General features: G+C 40.6%; 1 protein-coding gene across 3 annotated transcripts in view; it reads left to right on the forward strand.

The window, feature by feature from the left end:
* man1a1 (mannosidase, alpha, class 1A, member 1) overlaps window positions 1–23928 on the forward strand; it is a 240298-nt gene that overhangs the window by 207557 nt on the left and 8813 nt on the right. For all 3 annotated transcript variants that reach the window (XM_061900904.1, XM_061900905.1, XM_061900907.1), the window contains 3 exons: window positions 5913–6036; window positions 13483–13576; window positions 18091–18206. In XM_061900904.1, coding sequence (XP_061756888.1) covers window positions 5913–6036; window positions 13483–13576; window positions 18091–18206 — 334 coding nt within the window. The remainder of the gene's footprint in view (window positions 1–5912; window positions 6037–13482; window positions 13577–18090; window positions 18207–23928) is intronic.

The following is a 23928-nucleotide window of genomic DNA, read 5'->3' on the forward strand; positions in this document are numbered from 1 at the left end:
TGGTTGCCTGGATACATTTTCATCCCCAAATACGCTGTATGGACTTTTAAATAATGGAACATGTGTCTTATTTAATGAACAAATTATTCGGCTGTTGCACCTAGCTGTCCCTCAATCGACATTTTGTACAACTCTATGCTATTTCTGTCAGAGTTTGAATGTTCTTTTGCATTCTGAATCAATTCAACAAGGCTGCGATGAAGTTAGTAAGTTCACGCTCTCTCTTTCAAAAGCCACTGTAAAAAGTGTCAGTTTATTTGACAGATTTGCTCCTTCAGCTGCAGCTCAGCTCAAAGGCTAAAGCAATCAATGCTAAGCTCCCGGGGTCTCGCTGTTTGATTAATAGGCCTAGAAGCTGAGTGGCTCCATTAGTGCGGCCTAGTGGGCTCGTCATCCTGGCTTGACCCACTTGAGCGCCGCTCTGTCCCACCGTGGATGTGGTAAGGAAGTGTTCTGCTTAATGAAGAATGATTGCATTTACATTTTTTGGGTCTGTTTATTTATTACGCCTACCAGCAACATATAGACCTGGAAAACATAACTGCTAAGATCACTCAGACACTCCAACCTTTCTACCACGATAAGGCAAAGTGGCAAAAAAATTTAAACAGGAAATGTTTTGCATCGTATTTTTCAGAGTATAAGTCGCTCCAGAGTATAAGTCGCACCTGCTGAAAATGCATGATAAAGAAGTAAAAAAACATATATACTGTAAGTCACACTGGAGTATAACTCGCATTTTTTGGGGAAATGTATTTTATAAAACCCAACACCAAGAATAGACATTTGAAAGGCAATTTTAAATAAATAAAGAATAGTGAACAACAGGCTGAATAAGTGTACGTTATATGACGCATAAATAACCAACTGAGAGGGTGCCTGGTATGTTAACGTAACATATTATGGTAAGAGTCATTCAAATAACTATAACATATAGAACATGCTATACGTTTACCAAACAATCTGTCACTCCTAATTGCTAAATTCGATGAAATCTTATATGTCTAGTCTCTTACGTGAATGAGCTAAATAATATTATTTGATATTTTACGGTAATGTGTTAATAATTTCACACATAAGTCGCTCCTGAGTATAAGTCGCAACCCCGGCCAAACTATGAAAAAAAATGCCACTTATAGCCGGAAAAATACAGTACTTTGTTTCATTGTGGGATGAATAACTATCCCAGGGGTCCCCAAACTTTTTTACTCGGGGGGCCGCATTGAGTTAAAAAAAAATGTGGCAGGGGGCCGTGCTGTATATATATACAAATCCGTTTCCATATGAGTTGGGAAATTGTGTTAGATGTAAATATAAACGGAACAGAATGATTTGCAAATCCCTTCCAACCCATATTCAATTGAATGCACTACAAAGACAAGATATTTGATGTTCAAACTCATAAACATTATTTTTTTTTGCAAATAATAATTAACCTTGAATTTCATGGCTGCACCACGTGCCAAAGTAGTTGGGAAAGGCATGTTCACCACTGTGTTACATCACCTTTTCTTTTAACAACACTCAATAAACTAATTGTTGAAGCTTTTGAAAGTGGAATTCTTTCTCATTCTTGTTCTATGTAGAGCTTTAGTCGTTCAACAGTTTGGGGTCTCCGCTGTCGTATTTTACGCTTCATAATGCACCACAAATTTTCGATGGGAGACATGTCTGGACTGCAGGCGGGCCAGGAAAGTACCCACACTCTTTTACTACGAACCCACGCTGTTATAGCACTTGGCTTGGCGTTTGTTTTGCTGAAATAAGAAGGGACGTCCATGATAACGTTGCTTGGATGACAATATATGTTGCTCCAAAACCTGTATGTACCTTTCAGCATTAATGGTGCTTTCACAGATGTGTAAGTTACCCATGCCTTGGGCACTAATACACCCCCATAACATCACAGATGCTGGCTTTTGAACTTTGCGCCTATAACAATCCGGATGGTTATTTTCCACTTTGTTCCGGATGACACCACGTCCACAGTTTCAAAATATAATTTGAAATGTGGACTCGTCAAACCACAGAACACTTTTCCAATTTGCATCAGTCCATCTTAGATGAGATCGGGCCCAGTGAAGCCGGGAGCATTTCTGGGTGTTTTTGATAAATGGGTGTTGCTTTGCATAGTAGAGTTTTAACTTGCACTTACAGATGTAGCGACCAACTGTTGTTACGGACAGTGGTTTTAATAAGTGTTCCTGAGCCCATGTGGTGATATCTTTTACACACTGATGTCGGTTTTTGATGCAGTACCGCCTGAGGGCTCAAAGGTCCGTAATATCATTGCTTACGTGAAGTGATTTCTCCAGATTCTCTGAACCTTTTGATGATTTTACGGACCGTAGATGGTAAAATCCCTAAATTCCTTGCAATAGCTCGTTGAGAAATGTTGATATAAAACTGTTCAACAATTTGCTTACAGAGTGGTTACCTTTGCCCCATCCTTGTTTGTGAATTACTTAGCATTTCATGGAAGCTGCTTCTATACCCAATCATGGCACCCACCTGTTCCCAATTAGCCTGCACACCTGTGGGATTTTCCAAATAAGTGTTTGATAAGCATTCCTCAACTTTATCAGTATTTATTGCCAAAAAAATATGTATGTTAAAAAATGTTGCTGGGGCCTGTGCTGTGTATATATATATATATATATATATATATATATATATATATATATATATATATTACATACGTTATCGATGGAAAATGCATTTTCAGACAAAATGATTGCCTGATCGACTAGGAGACACCAAGAGTAACAAGCAGTAAAAACTCGATTAGGAAAGACAGATTCCGAAAAATAATAATACTTTAAAAAACAATAAACAGGGCTGTAGTTTGGGGACCAGTTGTCTATCTTATCCTATCCTATCCTATAATTATGTTGTATGCCTAAAACACAGTTTGCATGTGGAAAAATACCCAAAAACACTGTTCTACATTACTTTGGTTCAGAATTGTTTTGTAAATAGCAGTGCAATGTTGGTCATTCTTCAACCACTTCGTTCCACCGTTACCCACAATTGGACAAACTCTATAAAGTGATGACATGCCACTTTATACATGTTGATAAAACCTAGTGTTGTCCTTTTACTCAAAGTGTGGCAAAGCACTGTCATGCGGCCACAGGCTCCGGGCGCCATGATTTAAAGCCTCTAATTAAGTCACTGTAAACTGTGAATCCATCGCAATTCACATTTTCTCCCTTCCTTGCCTCGAGGACGAAAAGGAGGAGGGCCGCAATAGATTTCAACACAGGGAGAAAGAGCTATGGAAGGAATAAAAGAGGCTGCGGCATGGAAGCAGAAAATATATCTGGGCCAACGTCTGCGCTTCATCTGAGCACAGAGTGAATGGGAGAGCGGGGAGCGCCTTTGCAACGACGTGCCAGAGGAGCCAGGAGACGCCGCATCCTTTTACGATTTACTAATTTATGGAGATGGGACGCCCGCTCTGTTTTTCCAGGTTGGCGCGCCGCACCAAAGCATTACAGTCGCCGCGGGGCATCACATCATTGGGCCGTGATTGGTCATTTCACAGCCGGAGAGGAAACAACTCTCGGTGTGGGAGCTTGACAAGAAGGACGAGCGGTCGTTCCACAAAGAACCGACAAGAAGAGCAAGGAGGCTAGAATATGTCCTCCACGTGGAGTGGATGCCAGGCCAGTGTTCCACTTGGATGTGACTCTTACAGGTCATGAGCCTCAATTTACAGACTGGCTAGCGCAGTGGTTCTCAACCTTTTTTCAATGATGTACCCCCTATGATCATTTTTTTAATACAAGTACCCCCTAATCAGAGCAAAGCATTTTTGGTTGAAAAAAAGTAAGAATACAACACTTTCATCAGTTTCTGATTTTTTAAATTGCATAACAGTGCAAAATATTGCTCATTTATATTTGTCTTTCTTGAACTATTTGGAAAAAAAGATATAAAAATAGCTAAAAACTTGTTGAAAAATAAACAAGTGATACATTTATATGCACTCCCAACAGGTATAAAAGTAAGTGCATCTCTATATTCCTTCAAAACCGCTCTAAAACACCTCCAGGCAACTTCAACCCTTTACTAATACCCTCCTCCATTTACATCAATCAATCAATCAATCAATCAATGTTTATTTATATAGCCCTAAATCACAAATGTCTCAAAGGACTGTACAAACCATTACGACTACGACATCCTCGGAAGAACCCACAAAAGGGCAAGGAAAACTCACACCTAATGGGCAGGGAGAATTCACATCCAGTGGGACGCCAGTGACAATGCTGACTATGAGAAACCTTGGAGAGGACCTCAGATGTTTTTTTCAAAATTACTATTAGCCTGTGGAAATTTTTTTATATTTACCTCAGAAGATTGCAAATAGAAAAGAGGCATTAAATGTTTTATTTAAATTGTATTTATTGGACCATTTATTGTTTTTGCGTTTGTTTTTTGAATGTTGATTTTGCACTATTAAGTTATATAATTATTGCTTGTTCCATATTCATTGTTCAAGCAAATCAGTGTAGCAAACTGAGCAATAATTAATTTATTCAAGCACTTTCTCTTGTTACTTCAAGGCTTGAATGTTTGATTCATTCATTATTGTTATTTTATTGTAAAATTGGACAAAGTTTATTTTGATATTTACCTCAGAAGGCTGCAAATAGAAAAGAGGCACTCAATTTTTATTTAATTTTATTTGATATGCCATTGATATTTTTCAATTATTATTATTAGAAACTCGATTTTGCATGTCACTTTAAAGTTATATAAGCCTCGCTTGTTCAGTATTCAATGCAAAACTTGATTGGGTCCCCATTAAAAGGTTCATTTGTTCAACCCTTGGCCCGCGGCTTTGTTCAGTTTAAAATTTTGTCCCACTCTGTATTTGAGTTTGACACCCCTGGTCTAGATGGTCAAAGTTTTTCACAATGACACAGCCTGTGGAACATTGTATGAATAACATAAACACACAAAAAACAGCAAAAATGGAACAATACAACAACAAAGAGGCTGAAATGCTGATACTGTTAACTAATAATTATAATGATTTAATTGCTTTACTTTTTTATTTCAACCTTTTTTGAAAATGCCATGTATCATTACCAATAATAAGCAAAGATGTCATCACACCCAATGGAATATACTGGAAACCTGTGGTAAACACTGGTTACTATAGTCAAGTAATTGTTGACCTGAGCCATGTTGTTCTGAGCAGCTAGGACAGAAAAGTGTGTAGCATTAAGTTGCGATTATATCCTCTTTAAAACAAAAAACTTATTTTTCTTTCCTTTTACTTTACATGGTTAACAAAAATAGTATTTTCTCCACTAGATTTACAGTATGAGCTCTTGCTAACATCCCCCATGTGTTTCCCCTCTGCGTAAGCGACAAGAAAAACCCTAACCTTCTCAGTGTTGACCGGTGATACAAGCTCACTTCAGGAGATGACTTTTCTTTCACCAGAGATCTTCTGTAAAAAAAAAAAAAAAGGAAAAAAAAAGATAATGTTCGACAAAGGTCTCGCCTTATTATGTAATTTCTGTTACAGAAAGACCAAGCGGCTGTGCAAACACACTCATTGCTTAAAATAGCTGTTAATTAGGTTCACCAGTACATAGTGTGACTTAATTGAGTCTTTGGATTGTCTGTCGCATTGTTACCAAAACTGCTCTGTTTTATTGTATTCAAGCGCGTGAGATAATTTTTACTGGCTCGATCCATCACTGTGACCAGTTGTTTACATTAAAACAGTATTTTTGAGTCTGAGATGGGGTTTTTTTAAGCTTCCTTGGTTGCAGTTTGACACCAACTGAACCTCTACTGTCTCTGCAAAACCTGAAATACGCCCAAAATATTATAACCCAGCTTCTGTCGTGTTCATTTTCATGTGTGTTACATTTGTTATGTGTGTGCAGTGGAATTGGCCGAAACTGGCCGTGGGCGTCTGGTGGCAGCAGCATCCTGGCAGAGTACGGAACGCTGCATCTGGAGTTTATGCACCTCAGCAAACTGTCGGAAAACCCAGATTTCGCTCAGAAGGTAGGAGAAAGGAGCATCTGCTTTGTATTTGAATTGTCTCATTTACTAGCGTGTAGTGATGGGTCAAACGATACTGAAGCCTTGATGACTCATCAAACACAATTAGGGATTTTAGCTGTGTCTCAATTTGTCCGCCGCATCCTAAAAAGGACCCAGCCCACATGGTAGAGGAAGTGTGGGTCCTGGAGTGAGTCTTCCAGCCGCAGCTGGAGCGATGTGAATTGGGACGGTTTAGCCTTCGTAAAACTTCCAGGTTATGCCACATGTTCAGGTTATCACGCTTGTGATGTTGCTGATCAACAAAGTGTAGAAAAGAATACAAAGGGAAGACGGACCTAACAAATTATTAAATCATGACACAAAAGTTGTTTTGGATTTATCATGTTTGTGTGCTGCTGTTGCCAGATGTATGTTCTGCAAAGAGAGAAAGCTTGTAATTTTAAACGTAATATAGTGATCTACCTTATCACTTTCTACTGTAACAAACCTAACTTTAAAAGCACTCTGATCAACTTTATTTTTAAAATTAGCCTGTAATATTCTGTAGATTTCAGCAAAAATATATTGTTAGGATATCTACAAGGTATATATTAAATTATGTATTATTATATGTGCATTAATTCATCCTTAATCTTAACTGAAGGGACCGTGATTTCAAGGAAACACATTTTAAATTTTCATCCATCCCTCCATCCATCTTCTTCCGCTTATCTGAGGTCAGGTCGTGGGGGCAGCAGCCTAAGCAGGGAAGCCCAGACTTTCCTCTCCCTGGCCACTTCGTCCAGCTCTTCCCGGGGGATCCCGAGGCGTTCCCAGGCCAGCCGGGAGACATACCATATTTCCTTGAATTGCCGCCGGGGCGCTAATTATTTTAAAACCTCTTCTCACTCTGGCACTTACCAAAGGCATGCAGTAAAAATTTGAGTGTGATGTAAGGATACCATCACATTTAATAAAAAAAACATTATTATGGTCTTACCTTTACTTATAAATGAAGTCAATGCCAGCTCCTTCTGATCAAAAGCATCTAACTTGTTTATAGAAGTCTTCCTTATCTTTCTTCAGTTTTAAAAGTCTCTCTGTCCCGATGGAGAACTTCCTTTATTAGTTCCTGCTTCGATTGAAAGTCCAGTTTAGAAAACTGTTATCGACCGCTGCTATCAGTTAGCTCGGCTCCTCACGTGTAGTGTGGGCGATGACAGAATTATCCTCGGACAAGTCCCCCTCCCGTTCTGCTCTGTGGGTGATCTCTTAATCCCACCGCTGCCACCATGAAGTGTTATTGTATAAATAATACACTGGGTATTTAGGACTGGAACATGCTTTAATTCAGCCCGTTTTTTTACATAGCCAGCATAGGAGTGTTCAATCAATGTTTATTTATATAGCCCTAAATCACAAATGTCTCAAAGGACTGTACAAACCATTACGACTACGACATCCTCTGAAGAACCCACGTAAGGCCAAGGAAAACTCACACCCAGTGGGCAAGGAGAATTCACACACAGTGGGACGCCAGTGACAATGATGACTATGAGAACCTTGGAGAGGACCTCAAATGTGGGCAACCTCCCCCTCTAGGGGACCGAAAGCAATGGATGTCGAGCGGGTCTAACATGATACTGTGAAAGTTCAATCCATAGTGGCTCCAACACAGCCGCGAGAGTTCAGTTCAAAGCGGATCCAAGACAGCAGCGAAAGTCCCGTCCACAGGAAACCATCCCAAGCGGAGTCGGATCAGCATCGTAGAGATGTCCCCAACCGATACACAGGCGAGCGGTCTATCATGGGTCCCGACGACCGGTCCATCCTGGGTCCTGACTCTGGACAGCCAGTACTTCATCCATGGTCATCGGACCGGACCCCCTCCACAAAGGAGGGGGGACACAGGAGAAAAAGAACAGAAGCGGCACATCAACTGGTCTAAAAAGGAGGTCTATTTATTTAGGTCTAGTTACATCCTAAAAGGTCCGTTGTGCACCCCCCGCGTCATATCCGTCCCAGCACATATCACGTCACTCATTGTCACTTCTTCTACAGCCGAGTAGTCGCAAGAAGGATAACTAGCGCCCTCTACTACCAGGAGGCGGGAGTCATTTCATGACTCATAAATGACACACGCAGCTACAGTATATTAATAAAACATAGCTGCTTTCTCTTCTTTTTAGCATACCGGTATTCAATAGCTTGGACCTTAAATCCTACTGAGTAGCTCTTAATCTTCTTCCCTTTATGCGATTTAAAATTACCGATATTGAAATCAGCCTCCTCCATTTTGAAAATGATGACAGGGGATGTGTCACTCGTGACGTCACGTGTTTGACCCGGCGGTAATACTAAGCATGCGCTAATTATTTTGCGAAGCGAGTTTGACCTGGCAGTAATTCAAGGCCGGCGCATACTATATTCAAGGATATATGGTAGTCTTCCCAATGTATCCTGGGTCTTCCCCGTGGTCTCCTACAGGTCGGACGTGCCCTGACCAGATGCCCGAACCACCTCATCTGGCTCCTCTCGATGTGGAGGAGCAGCGCCTTTCATTTGAGCTCCCCCCAGATGGCAGAGCTTCTAACCCTATCTCTAAGGGAGAGCCCCGCCAGCCGGCAGTGGAAACTCATTTTGTCCGCTTGTACCCGTGATCTTGGCCTTTCGGTCATGTCCCAAAGCTATTGACTATAGGTGAGGATGGGAACGTAGATCGACCGGTAAATTGAGAGCTTTGCCTACTGGCTCAACTCCTTCTTCACCATAACTCATCGATATGACGTCCGCATTACTGAAGACGCCGCCTGTCGATCTCAAGATCAACTTTTCCCTCACTCATAAACAAGACTCAGAGGTACTTAAACTCCTCCACTTGGAGCAGGATCTACTTCCCAACCTTTTCCGAGCTAGAACCTTTGAGTCGGACTTGGAGGTGCTGATTCTCATCCCAGTCGCCAGATGAAGCCATCAGGACCACATCATCTGAAAAAAAAGAGACCTAATCCTGCAGTCACCAAACTGGATTCCTCTCAACGCCTTGACTGCGCCTAGAAATTCTGTCCATAAAAGTTATGGACAGAATCGGTGACAAAGGGCAGCCTTGGCAGAGTCCAACCCTCACTAGAAACTTGTCCGACTTACTGTCGGCAATGCGGACCAAGCTCTAACACTGATTTTACAGGGAGTGGGCCGCCACAATCAGACAGTCCGATAGCCCATACTCTCTGAGCACTCCCCACAGGACTTCCCGAGGGACATGGTCGAATGCCTTCTCCAAGTCCACAAAGTACATGTAGATTGGTTGGGCAAATTCCCAAGTTTGCTGAAGCCACACACCGCTTGGCCTGTCGGTACCTGTCCGCTGCCTCCGCAGTCCTATGAGCCGATAGGACTCTTTGCTCAGCTCGACAGCATCCCTCCCCGCCGGTGTCCACCAACAGGTTTTAGGATTACCACCACGACAGCCACCAACTACCTTGCGGCCACAGCTCCAATCAGCCGCCTCGACAATAGAGGTGCGGAACATGGTCCACTAGGACTCAATGTCCAGCACCTCCCTCGTGACATGTTCAAAGTTCTTCCGGAGGTGGGATTTGAAACTTTCTCTGACAGGAGACTCTGCTAGACGTTTCCAGCAGACCCTCATAATGCGTTTGGGCCTGCCAGATCTGTCCGGCATCCTGGTGTTGATTGTTAGAATGCTTTGCCCCTCTCTTCACCCAAGTTTCCAAAACATGAGGCCGCAAATCTGATGACTCAACTAAAAAGTCGATCACGAAACGGTGGCCTAGGGTGTCCTGGTGCCAAGTGCATATATGCACACCCTGATGTTTGAACATGGTGTTTGTCATGGACAATCTGTAACGAGCACAAAAGTCCAATAACAAAACACCACTTGGGTTCAGATCCGGGCGGCCATTCTTCCCAATCACGCCTCCCCATGTTTCACTGATGTTGCCAACATGAGCGTTCAAGTCCCCCAGTAGGACAAGGAAATCACCCGGGGGGAGTACTTATCATTACTCTCTCACCTAAAAAGGGTGGGTACTCTGAACTTCTGTTTGGTGAGTAAGCACAAACAACAGTCAGAAGGCGGAGGGAAGCTACCCTCTTGTCCACTGGGTTAAATTCCAACGTGCAGGCTTTGAGCCGGGGGGAAACAATAATTGCTACCCCAGCCCGTCGCCTCTCACTGCTTACAACGCCAGTGTGGAAGAGAACCCAGCCCCTCTCGAGAGAACTTGTTCCAGAGCCCTTGCTGTGCGTCGAAGTGAGTCTGACTATATCCAGCCGGAACTTATCCACCTAGCGCACTAGCTCATGCTCCTTCCCCCCCAGCAAGGTGACATTCCACGTCCCAAGAGCTAGCTTATGTAACCGAGGATCAGACTGCCAAGTGCCCTGCCTTCGGCTGCCGCCCAGCTCACAATGCACCCGAACTCTATGGCCCCTCCCATGAGTGGTGAGCCCATCGGAGTGGCGACCCACGTTGCCTCTTCGGGCCATGTCCCACGGGCCCCCATGATGCCACAACTCCGGGCCTGGCTTCAGAGGGGGTCCCCGGTGACCCGCGTCCGGGGGAGGGAAATTGGAGTCTCGGTTTTTGCACATTTTAAAGTTATTATTCTTATTTAACAGTTATGAAATAGTATATGTACAGGATTTGGTAAATTATTGCTTTATTAGTTCCGTTTTTAAATAAAGTCTTGTATCGCAGTCAACTATCAGCTTTGCAAACTCATTTGATGATAGCTCAGAAACATGCTGGAGACAATCAAGTAATGTTCCAGAAAGACAGATATCTTCATGGTCTTTCTTTTTGGAAAACATACAGTAACATCAAATAGTCTTGTATTTTAACACAAATTTAAGTTACTCGTATCACACCCAAGCTTTACGGTAGGTATGGTTGCAATTTTGCCTCATCCTTCACTTTAAGCGTGAGTGAAAATGCACTCCCGACCTTATAAGACCGTATAAGTCAAAAAGAGAAAGAGATGATACAGTATTTTCTGCTCATAGATACGTCCTGCTGGTTATTCGAACACACTGCAGCCAGTCTTGGATAGTCCCACTCCCCAGTGTTTCAGTCACTTGCAGGATTCTCACAGGAATGAGGCAAAAATACAACCTTACCTACTGTAAAGGTCTGGTGTCAGATGTTTTAAATGAATAGAAATTGTAGGGCTTGGCGATATGGACGAAAAAGTACATCTCGATATATTTTTACTTTTAAACTCGATATTCGATATGTATCTCAATATATTTTTGGATGAAAGTATACATATAAAAATATTCATTTTTGAGCGATATTCAGTGAAATTGAAGTGAATGACAACTGTACTGTAAACAGTCAGTGGCACTTTTATTGAGCCAGTTAGTCAAGATGGGTATTATCCATCCATCCATCCATTTTCTACCGCTTATTCCCTTTCGGGGTCGCGGGGGGCGCTGGCGCCTATCTCAGCTACAATCGGGCGGAAGGCGGGGTACACCCTGGACAAGTCGCATGTGCCTCACAATACGAAGGTCCTGAGTAGTCCTGAGTTCAATCCCGGGCTCGGGATCTTTCTGTGTGGAGTTTGCATGTTCTCCCCGTGATTGCGTGGGTTCCCTCCGGGTACTCCGGCTTCCTCCCACTTCTAAAGACATGCACCTGGGGATAGGTTGATTGGCAACACTAAATTAGCCCTTGTGTGTGAAAGTGAGTGTGAATATTGTCTGTTTATCTGTGTTGGCCCTGCGATGAGGTGGCAAATTATCCAGGATGTACCCCGCCTTCCACCAGAGTGCACCTGAGATGGGCTTCAGCACCCCCCGCAACCCCAAAAGGGACAGGCGGTAGAAAATGGATGGATGGATTACGATATTTTTTCAATTCATATCTTGGTTAAAAATATATCGATATATCTTACAATATCGATATATCGCTAAGCCCTAAAAGAAAGTTGTATTCGCGTTTCAAAGTCGCTCTTAGCGTAGCATTATCATGTTGAAAATATTTTTCAGAGCTGAGCGTGCAGATGATCTTAGAATACGAAAGTGTGCGAAGGATACTCCACATGTACACTTGCTGCTAATGGGAGAAAAAGACACACTCGGTCGGATTCAAAGGACACTTGTAGCTATGCCTCGATGTGTGTGTAAATTTAAGAAAAAAAAAACATCTCACTAAGCCTGAGGCGATTATCAATAAGTCGATTAATCGGATGATCAATGAAAATAAACTCGATAAGTTAGCCGGAATCAATAAATTGCCATGTCCCTCTGTTTATTTTCAATGTCTTTCGCTTCCAAACAAGGCACAAGAGAATTCATTCTGCGCAGCGCTCTCAGCAACTGAGCTCATTAATAAAAAAAAATTAATACATGTGTATTGCATTTGAGAGGGTGTCTTGCAATATTATTATTTTTGTATATTATTATTACATTAGGGCTTCACGGTGGTCGAGGGGTTAGTGCGTCTGCCTCACAATACAAAGGTCCTGAGTAGTCCTGGGTTGAATCCTGGGCACAGGATCTTTCTGTGTGGAGTTTGCATGTTCTTCCCGTGAATGTGTGGGTTCCCTCCGGGTAGTCCGGCTTCCTCCCACTTCCAAAGACATGCACCTGGGGATAGGTTGATTGGAAACACTAAATTGGCCCTAGTGTGTGAATGTGAGTGCGAATGTTGTCTGTCTATCTGTGTTGGCCCTGCGATGAGGTGGCGACTTGTCCAGGGTGTACACCGCCTTCCGCCCAATTGTAGCTGAGATAGGCACCAGCGCCCCCCGCGACCCCAAAGAGAATAAGCAGTAGAAAATGGATGGATGGATGATTACATTAGTGCTTAGTTTGGTCTCAAAATAATGACAGTAATATTGTTTATCAGCAATCATTTGTAGGACAATATATTGTCTAGCAAAATGTGTTATCGGCCCAGGCCTCCATGTGACTGATACAGCTGCTGTGAAGCATTTATTTTGCTCACGAGGTCAAACGCAGCGGCGTGCTGCGTTTGACCTCTGTTTTTTCCCAATCTTCAAACTGAATCCATCCATCCTTCTATTTTCTACCGCTTGTCACTTTTGCGGTCGCGGTGGGTGCTGGAGCTGGAACTAAGAAAGAAAAAACAATAGAATAAAAGGACAAATCTGGAGGTCTGAGATCATTTCAAATAAGGTTAATGTTTTCTTTTCTTGATTATGATTTGGCTCATTGACCACAGGGTCTGACCGTTATCATAATCAGCTTTATAGGCCAAGTATGTTTAACACACAAGGAATTTGACTTAATAGACTGTTCTCTCTGTTCAATGCAAGAAGCAAAGAAAAACATAACAATTATTAAACACCAACACAGTATGAGTGCAGTGCCAATACAGCTTGTGAGAATTCCATACACTCACTGAGGCATCATTTACCCATCACTACGAGTGTGTATGTTTTCCCAGTTGGACTGTCTTTGTTTTTTTTTTTCCAGGTAATGAAAATCCGCAAAGTTCTGAATCGCTTGGATAAACCACATGGACTGTACCCCAACTACCTGAACCCAAACAGTGGCCAGTGGGGTCAGCGTAAGTGCACCTCATCTCTCTTACTTGCATGGTTGTGTTGCTTCTTGAGGAGCCAAGTTTGAAAGTAAATCCAGATATTGACAGGGGTTATTTTCTGACACAATCAGCAAAAGGCAAACACAATGAATAATGGACACAAACACAAAGCCCTAAAAATACCTCTTTAATATACCACTTATGAGCACATTGTGTTCTACGACTAAGCTCGTAGAGTAACTCATATCTTAAAGCAATTGCGCCGTTGAAATGAATTAAAATCATTGTAATTTGTGCTTTGCCCTCCCCAAAAAATACAAAAAAAGAATTGTAAGAAAACAAGATATTGGACAGCACAATCATCTGTATTAGTTCAGTGTTAAATGATAGATTTAAAAAAGAATTACATTTATCTTTCAACAAATTTAACATTTATTAACAACAAAACGTGGTACTATTGAGTACCGGTTTTAATTCCTAGTAACAGGGATTTGGTACTGTATCAATATGAAAGTGAAATGTACCCCCTCCCTAATCACTATAAAAATGTACATCTCAGTAAGTCATTTATACCAATTTTTACTTTTTGAACACTCTTGTTTAAATGATAGAAATTGAGTCTCGTTATTTTTTTCCTACATTTAAAACATTTTTTGCAATTTTGTTGTACAGACTGTTTTCAAGCCACTTTCTGCCTGTCTTTTCTGAGTGCGACATTTTGTGGGCGGTCTTATTTACATGCCGGAGCCCTCCACCATGCCATACCTCCTTCGACTGCGTCTTTACCCCATCAGCCATGTTGTAGTTTTTATGTATTTCCATATTGAGTCTACTGACGTTACACTGATGTTACAACTATATATGACTTTTTATTAAAAATGGCAACAGCGGAAGAATTTAGCATGCATGTGCATGTACGAGCTAATCTGCCCTACACCAAGAGGATAGAGAAAAATAACTTACTGACTATAACTTTAGACTACAACTGAAAAAATGGCGTACTCACACAAAGCTTTTCGGGTAATCCTCCAGAATTTATGGCCATATCCGCTGACGTAACGAAGGCAACGTGTCACTAAAGTCTCAAATTTCAGACGCCTCTTTTGGAGGAACTATGAAAAAAGGAAGATTGTTTTTTTAAATATCTCCGGAACACCTTCATGGTTTGATTTAACATTTTCGCAACTTGTAAAGATCCCTGATAAATACACAAAAACAGGTACCAACAGGTAAGAAAAATATTGCATAATTGGGCTCCTTTAAGAAACTCAATTTGTGAAATTTGTTGCTCATTTCATAATCTATTTTGAAAATCGGGTGATTGTCTGCAGAATGCTGTACCAGCAACTTACAGATAGATACATTTATCAGGTTCTCAATTTTATTTCAAATTATCTCCCCTGAGGTGTGCATGACATACAATAATTGAGAAACACTGCTACCTGAAGCACCTGAATAGCATCCTAAGTAGAAATCATTCTCTCCCCTCAGGTGGGCATGACATACAATAATTGAGAAAAACTGCTTTACCTGCAGCACCTGAATAGCATCCTAACTAGAAATCAATGTATTGAGTTTACTTACATAATATGCAGTTTGTCTTTACTAGACTAGAAACGTTTTATCACAGTGGATTAAATCAAGTGTATAAGCTATTGATTCAACATTGGATTCATTTCAAGAGTTTGTTTTTGCTTCAGTGCCATAGAAAGCTTAACATCAAAAGTATAACTTGCTTAAAAATGCTGATATTTGTTTTATTTTTCCACTTTCAACTTCTTAGAGTTTTCATGGTTCAGACAGAACACTAATTTTTTCAAGGCATAATTTTTTATTATTCTTTTAAAGGTACCCTATGTAATAATTTAATGGCAATTCATCCTTATATGGCCCTGATATGTCAAAAGGCATTAATAAATAATGTTGTTTTCGAATACCTTTATAACTGGTAACGGTAGTTGCTGAACTACCGCTATCAGGATATGCTCATTTCACAATAAGATTTATAGCCCCTAAATCTTATTGTTTTTATTTTGATGCCCCGCCCTTGACTGTTTGACCGATTAGAAAGTCTCCGACTATTGCAAATCTAAAAGGCGTCGTTACTATTCTCAACTTATTCATATAATGCAATACATGTATTGATTTTCTACTTTGTGTATCGACATGGTAGTAGGCTATATGATTTATGCGTAACGTGTTTTTTGCGTAACGTGGGTTGGCTCATAGAATCCCACTCTGCACTGAAAGATGGAGATGTGCGTAAACAGAAGAGAATGCAGTGTGTCAGGTTGCATGCAACATGGAGTTATGCTGAACAAAATGTGGCGATAATTTTGCTGTTAGGCTTGGCTTGACATCAAAGTAGGCCTATGCGAGGTATGATATATTATTGTATATAATTTTTTCGATGGTGGTCCGTGCGGTCAAATTAGACATTTTAGCAGGGTAAAGCCTATAAAAATATTGCTCGTAACTTTACAAATACATTTGGCTAATCAACTTCAGTAAAATGGGCCATAATTACTCAGTAAACCATTTTGCAAGAAGCATAAACAAGAGAAACCTACAGCGTAGGACTCTTCGATTGCCATTTGAATTTCCTTGGAGTAGGATTTGGATTCGGCTACGTATCTGGCAACTTCAGTCATGGAGCGTGGGAGGGGACTACAGAATTTGGAACGTGATTGCAGTACCATTTCTGGCTAAATTACTACATATGGCGCCTTTAACTATATTCACATAAAGTAGTTTGAGTTGTTTTTGCCTGTTGTTGATAGCAAAAGCTGTGTCTGAAGCTTAAATTTGGACGTGCACCTCTTTATCACATCTTACTTTCACATTAAAATATTCTTCACAACTGCATCTGTTGTAATTATTAGCAATTGTCCAGTCATTTATGTAAATATATTTGGATGTTGGAATCGTAAAAAAAGTGACTTTAAACAGCGAAACAAGTGGCTTTAATGGCCATTTTCCTCCAGAAAGTCATCATGTAATCGTCATGCAAACGCATTTGCTGCATAATTAATGACCTGGTGGGTGTGTTGGTGGAAAAAAAAGACGTCCATCCTCCACAAGAATGTGCATCCTGACAGCTGCAACAGACGTAGCAAGTGGCTTTTAAAAATCTTCTTTCTATGTATGTTCGAAAATTCTTGTCATAAGGCTCTGTTAAAAGCATCTGTCACTCTTCTTCACCCTTTTGTCACGAGTGTGTTGATTTCACATCCCTCTTAAAAGATTACAATAGAGTAAAAATGTAATTGAGTGTTCAAAGTTGTTATAATGTATGTATATACCAGTGCTTCTAAATATGAGAATACTAAAATAAAGGCAATTTCCCTGTTCCTTACATGACATCTCACGGGCTGTAGTTTGGACACCCATGTTCTATTATGACAACAACAGGACTGTAAATTTTAAGATGCTTAGCTTTTCTTGTATGTAGACGTGTACTGTATGTATGAGAATAGCCATTAACTCCAGCATTTCTAACCTGGCCAACAAACATTTTTTATTCAATATGATTACTATGAGCAGTGACAGGATAACTTGTGTAAACCTGAGTGCTGTCAAAACTATTTTCTTAAGATTAATCACACTTTCGAGTTTGGATTAATCTCAATTAATCAAAGTGAATTACTTGTCGACATAATTTGAATTAGTATTAGAAATTGACAATGTAATTTTATCGTCAAAATATCATGTAAGAACATCCATCCATCCATTTTCTACCGCTTATTCCCTTTGGGGTCATGGGGGGCGCTGGTGTCTATCTCAGCTACAATCGGGCGGAAGGCGGGAAACACCCTGGAGAAGTCGCCACCTAATCGCAGGGCCATATAAGAACATGTTTAAATGTTTCACTTGAATTCCTATCATTTATTTGCTCCCCACTTGGTAACAGTTTTATTGGGGTATATTTTGAAGTGAAATCAGCCATAATGCAAACCAGGCTCAATGAGCATATGCGGTCAAAATTAATTGCATAATTAATCTGCAAATGCACCATGATTAATGCGATATTTTTTGTGCGTGATTAATTGCATGTGTTAACGCATTCATTTTTGACAACCCAAGTAAAAATATAAATGCAACTGCAGAATGGCTTTAAATTTAATTTAAAAAATATTTTAATAATAAATGTGGATTTAGTAAAAACCAAGGAGGAAGATGCCTGAAATAATATACATATGTAATTGTTGATAAGCTGTCCATCTAGTATGAATTTCAACCAGTTGAGAATCTCAGATTTATAGTATGTCATTCCTATTTGTGCGTGCGTGAGTGTGAGAGACAAGTAACATTTAAAAAGCTTATAATGGCTGGAAATTTTCTTTTGTTTCCTATTTTTTATTCAGCATGTTTAGTGTAATCTCACACTAAACATGCTTGATATATATGCATGTGGACGACAATCAGCAAGGTCAAAACATACACACACACACATACACATACAGTAAGTGGATAGTACCACAACACAGGTGGATGTAAGTGTGACCCAGCAGTGTATCATCTTTATTGTTGTGTTGCAGATTACGTGTCCGTGGGCGGTATGGGTGACAGCTTTTACGAGTACCTGCTCAAAGCCTGGCTCATGTCTGACAGGACTGATGAGGAGGCTAAGAAGATGTACTATGATGCCCTGCAGGTAACAAACACACACGCACTCGTCAACACACGTTTATAAACACACTTGTCGCACATTGTCACTTAAAGGTCCCCCATTATACAAAAATGACTTTTTAATGATCTTCTAGCAGTAATAAGTGTTTTAAGAGCCTGTCAATGAGCGCCAAACGTCAGAAAAATCTATCATTTTCCTCACTCGTTTGCGCCACTTTGAGAGAAGAGGCGCTCAAATGCTTGTTTTCGTGAAAAACGGCCTTCCTCATATACCTGCCTAATTTCTAGCTGGACCATTCACCAAACAAAAGCAGGTTTCACTACTCATCCTACAATAAAACAGGGAGCGCTGTCATCTATCAGTCAGCAAGATGCAGATGTGGGTGCTGTATGCTATACCTGCAGCAAATATTGTTTGAATGTAACTGTAATGTTAGCAATGTTGCTAAGGTTTGTGTCTTCATGTCCCACTCATTATTATTACGTTATTGTATGGGATATACTGTACAGGTGAATCTAACAAAAAATTAAATATCGTGCAACGGTTCGTTTGTACCAGCAGTTAGATATGCAAAGGGTAATTAATGTATGATGTAGGCTAATGACCCTGCAACTCAAAATATGTCAAGTCTTTTTTTGATATAATTGAACTAATAACAGCTTATTAAAAAGTTGAATTGAATATCTCAGGAAATATGGGGTTTTCAATAACTGTAAAAACTGATCATCAAAATTGTAACACATAAATGAATGAATACATTTATATCACTTATTAGTTCCACAAATCTTAAATGTTTTGGGTTTCACCTGCATGGTGTCTATTACAGTGGACAAATGCAGATATACATTGTATAAAGTACATAAAAAGTTGTGTTTCTTGGAAACTCATTCGGAGATAGGCGTGTACAAACAAAGTTCATAAGCATGAGCTACTGTTGTTAAGGCTAGTTTTTGTATTGCACAATTCCAAAACACTACTGTGGCACCACTGATACTTACTTAAAATTGTCACAATATAAACTGTATTAACCTTTAAGATGTTTCATTGTAAATTGATTTTCAGTTTCTGTTCAGTGTAAAAAAATTAAAAAAAAAGAGGTTAGTGCATCCGGAAAGTATTCACAGCGCTTGCTTTTTTCCACATTTACATGTTACAACCATATTACAAAATGGAATGAATTCATTTTTGGCTTCATAATTCTACACACCATACCCCCGTAATGACAATGTGAAAATGTTTTTTATTTTTTGTTTTTTGCAAACGTATTAAAACTGAAAAACTAAGAAATCACATGAACAAAATACCTCAAACGTGAGGTCTGGTGCACCCTGTTTCAACTTATCCTTCAAATGTTCCTACAGTTTAATTGGTTTCCACCTGAGGTAAATTCACTTGGTTGGACATTTTCATTGGAAAAGCACACACCGGTCTATATATAAGGTCCCACACTTGGCAGTGCATGGCAGAGCACAAACCAAGAATAGAGTCGAAGAAATTGGCAGACAGGATTGTCTCGAGGCACAAAGCTGGGGAAAGGGACAAAAAAATATCTGCCGCCTTGAATGTCCCAATGAGCATTGTGGCCTCATCCATCCATCCATTTTCTACCGCTTGTCTCGTTTGGAGTGGCAGGAGTGCTGGAGTCTATAACAGCTGCCTTCGGGCGATAGGCGGGGTGCACCCTGGACAAGTCTCCACCTCATCACAGGGCCAACACAGATAGACAACATTCACACTCACATTCACACACTAAGGCCAATTTAGTGTTGCCAATCAACCTATCCCCAGGTGCATGTTTTTAGAGGTGGGAGGAAGCCGGACTACCCAGAGGGAACCAACGCAGCCACGGGGAGAACATGAAAACTCCACACAGAAAGATCTCAAGCCCAGGATTGAACCCAGGACCTTCAATCATCCATAATTGGAAGAATTTTGGAACCACTAGGACTCTTGTAGAGCTGGCTGGCTGGCTGTCTAAACTGAGCGATCAAGGGAAAAGGGCCCAAGTCAGGGAGGTGACCAAGAACCAGATGGTCACTCTGTCAGAGCATTCCTTTGTTAAGAGAAGAACTTTACAGAAGGAAAACCATGTCTGCAGTGAACCACAAATCAGGCCTGTATGGTACAGTGGCAGGATGGAAACAATTTCTTTGTAAAAAAGAAACATAATTCTCTGGTCTGATGAGACAAAGATTGAACTCTTTGGCGTGAATGCCAGGCATCATGTTTGGAGGAAACCAGGCACCACTCATCAGTCATCACCAGGCCAATACCATCCCTACAGTGTAGCGTCATGGCGGCACCATCATGCTGTGGGGATGGTTTACTGTGCCATGAACTGTGAGACTAATCAAGATAAAGGGAAAGATGAATGCAGCAATTTACAGAGACATTCTAGAGGAAAACCTGCTCCAGACTGCTCTTGAACTCAGAATAGTGACAGTTCATCTTTCAGCAGGAAAACAACCCCAAGCAAACAGCCAAGATATCAAAGGAATATATTAAGGATAACTGTAAATGTCCTTGAGTGGTCCAGACTGAAGCCCACACTTGGATCCAATTGAACATCTCTGGAGAGATTTGTAAATGGCTGTGCACCGACGCTTCCAATCCAACCTGATGGAGCTTAAGAGGTGCGGTAAAGATCGGTATGTCATCGTATTCAAAAATACTTGAGGCTGTAATTGCTGCCAAAGATGCATCAAAAAAGTATTGAGCAAGAGGTCTAAATACTTACTTACTATTGATTTCTTACTTTATTTTGATATTTGAAAAAATATTTGAAAAGAACTTCCGAAACAAACAAAAAACGTTCTGACGTTGTCATTATGGGGTATTGTGTGTAGAATTTTGAGGAAAAAAAATGAATGTATTACATTTTTGAGTAAGACTGTAACATAACAAAATGTGGGAAAAAGTGAAACGCTGGGAATAGTTTTCGAATGCACTGTATACTCTAGCGCGATCAGTGTTCCTGTGCTGACGGATTCTGGGAGACATTGAGTCGGAGCAGATGGCGTCGTGCTTGCTTTGCGACACACACACACACACGTACACACACGCGCGCATGAGAAGACAAATCTGAGTAATCTGCTCAAGCATCTGATGGCACAGACAAATAACACACACACTCTTGGGGCGTCAAACACAACTCGGGTGTGTGGCGTTGTGTAAGATGCTACTCGGCGACTGGAATGCAACATTAATCTTGCGGTGGATACTTTACCCATAATCCTCCTTGAGCTGGTGGATTAAAAGTAATTTATTTGCGGAGAAGATGAGAGTCACTTGGTGCGAAAGACGACTGCATGTCCTTCATTTAGGAGCCTTCGTAATATATAATAATTGAATAAATGAATTGTGAAATATTTAAATTGTCTTTGTTTGACATCTTCAAACTTAAGACGAATTTATTTGTTCAGGCTTTTAATTAGCTACTTTTGGGCTGCTAAGATGTGTGTGTTATCTTGGCCTTTTATTTTACTTGTAATGTCTGATATTTGAACTGTGTTGTGAAGCACTTTGTGACTTTTTGTCTGTGAAATGTGCTATATGAATAAATGTGCTTTACTTACAAACCCCTTTTCTATATAAGTTGGGAAATTGTGTTAGATGTAAATATAAACGGAATACAATGATTTGTGAATCCTTTTCAACCCATATTCAATTGAATGCACTACAAAGACAAGATATTTGATGTTCAAACTCATAAACAATCAATTAATCAATCAATCAATGATTATTTATATAGCCCTAAATCACTAGTGTCTCAAAGGGCTGCACAAACCACAACACAAACCACAACACAAACCACAACGACATCCTCGGTAGAGCCCACATAAGGGCAAGGAAAACTCACACCCAGTGGGACATCGGTGACAATGATGACTATGAGAAACCTTGGAGAGGACCACATATGTATGCAACACCCCCCCCCCCCCCCCCCAACACAATCGTGAGAGTCCAATCCAAAGTGGATCCAACACAATTTTTTTTTTTTTGCAAATAATAATTAACTTAGAATTTCATGGTAAATTGTAAATGGGTTGACTTGTATAGCGCTTTTCTACCCCTTTTTAAGGAGCCCAAAGCACTTTGACAGTATTTCCACATTCACACAATCACACACTGATGGCGGGAGGTGCCATGCAAGGCGCTCACCAGGACTCATCAGGAGCAAGGGTGAAGTGTCTTGCTCAAGGACACAATGGACGTGACTAAGATGGTAGAAGGTGGGGATTGAACCAATAACCCTCAGATTGCTGGCATAGCCGCTCTACCAACTTCGCCACGCCGTCCTTCCTGGCTGCAACACGTACCAAAGTAGTTGGGAAAAGGCATGTTCACCACTGTGTTACGTCACCTTTTCTTTTAACAACACTCAATAAACGTTTGGGAACTGAGGAAACTAATTGTTGAAGCTTTGAAAGTGGAGTTCTTTCCCATTCTTGTTTTAGCTTCAGTCGTTCAAAAGTCCGGGGTCTCCGCTGTCGTATTTTACGCTTCGTAATGCGCCACACATGTTCGATGGAAGACAGGTCTGGACTGCAGGCGAGCCATGGAAAGTACCCGGACTCTTTTACTACGAAGCAACGCTGTTGTAACACGTGGCTTGGCATTGTCTTGCTGAAATAAGCAGGGGCGTCCATGATAACGTTGCTCGGACGACAACATATGTTGCTCCAAAACCTGTATGGACCATTCAGCATTAATGGTGCCTTCACAGATGTGTAAGTTACCCATGCCTTGGGTACTAATACACCCCCATACCATCATAGATGCTGGCTTTTGAACTTTGCGCCTATAACAATCCGGATGGTTATTTTCCTCTTTGTTTCGGAGGACACCACGTCCACAGTTTCAAAATTTAATTTGAAATGTGGACTCCTCAGACCACACAACACTTTTCCACTTTGCATCAGTCCATCTTAAAAGAGCTTGGGCCCAGTGAAGCCGGTAGCCTTTCTGTGTGTTTTTGATAAATGGATTTTGGTTTGCATAGTAGTTTTAACTTGCACTTACAGATGTAGCAACCAACAGTAGTTACTGACAGTGGTTTTATGAAGTGTTCCTGAGCCCATGGGGTGATATATTTGACACACTGATGTCGGTTTTTGATGCAGTGCCGCCTGAGGGGTCAAAGGTCCATAATATCATTGCTTACGTGAAGTGATTTCTCCATATTCTCTGAACCTTCTGATGATTTTACGGACCGTTGATGGTAAAATCCCTAAATTCCTTGCAATAGCTCGTTGACAAATGTTGTTCTAAAACTGTTCGACAATTTGCTTACAAAGTAGTGACCCTCACCCCATCCTTGTTTGTTAATTACTTAGCATTTCCTTGGAAGCTGCTTTTATACCCAATCATGGCACCCACCTGTTCCCAATTAGACTGCACACATGTGGGATGTTCCAAATAAGTGTTTGATGAGCATTCCTCAGCTTTATCAGTATTTATTGCCACCTTTCCCAACTTTTTTGTCATGTGTTGCTGGCATCAAATTCTAAAGTTAATGATTATTTGCACACAAAAAAATGTTTATCAGTTTGAACATCAAATATGTTGTCTTTGTAGCATATTCAACTGAATATGGGTTGAAAATTATTTGCAAATCATTGTATTCTGTTTATATTTACATCTAACTCAATTTCCCAACTCATATGGAAACGGGGTTTGTACTTACTAAATCATGTAACAATTATGAAATATTCCATTCAATCATGAAATAAATAAATAAATTTTT

Source organism: Nerophis ophidion, linkage group LG05, assembly GCF_033978795.1.
Source record: "Nerophis ophidion isolate RoL-2023_Sa linkage group LG05, RoL_Noph_v1.0, whole genome shotgun sequence".
NCBI classification, from domain to species: Eukaryota; Metazoa; Chordata; class Actinopteri; order Syngnathiformes; family Syngnathidae; genus Nerophis; species Nerophis ophidion.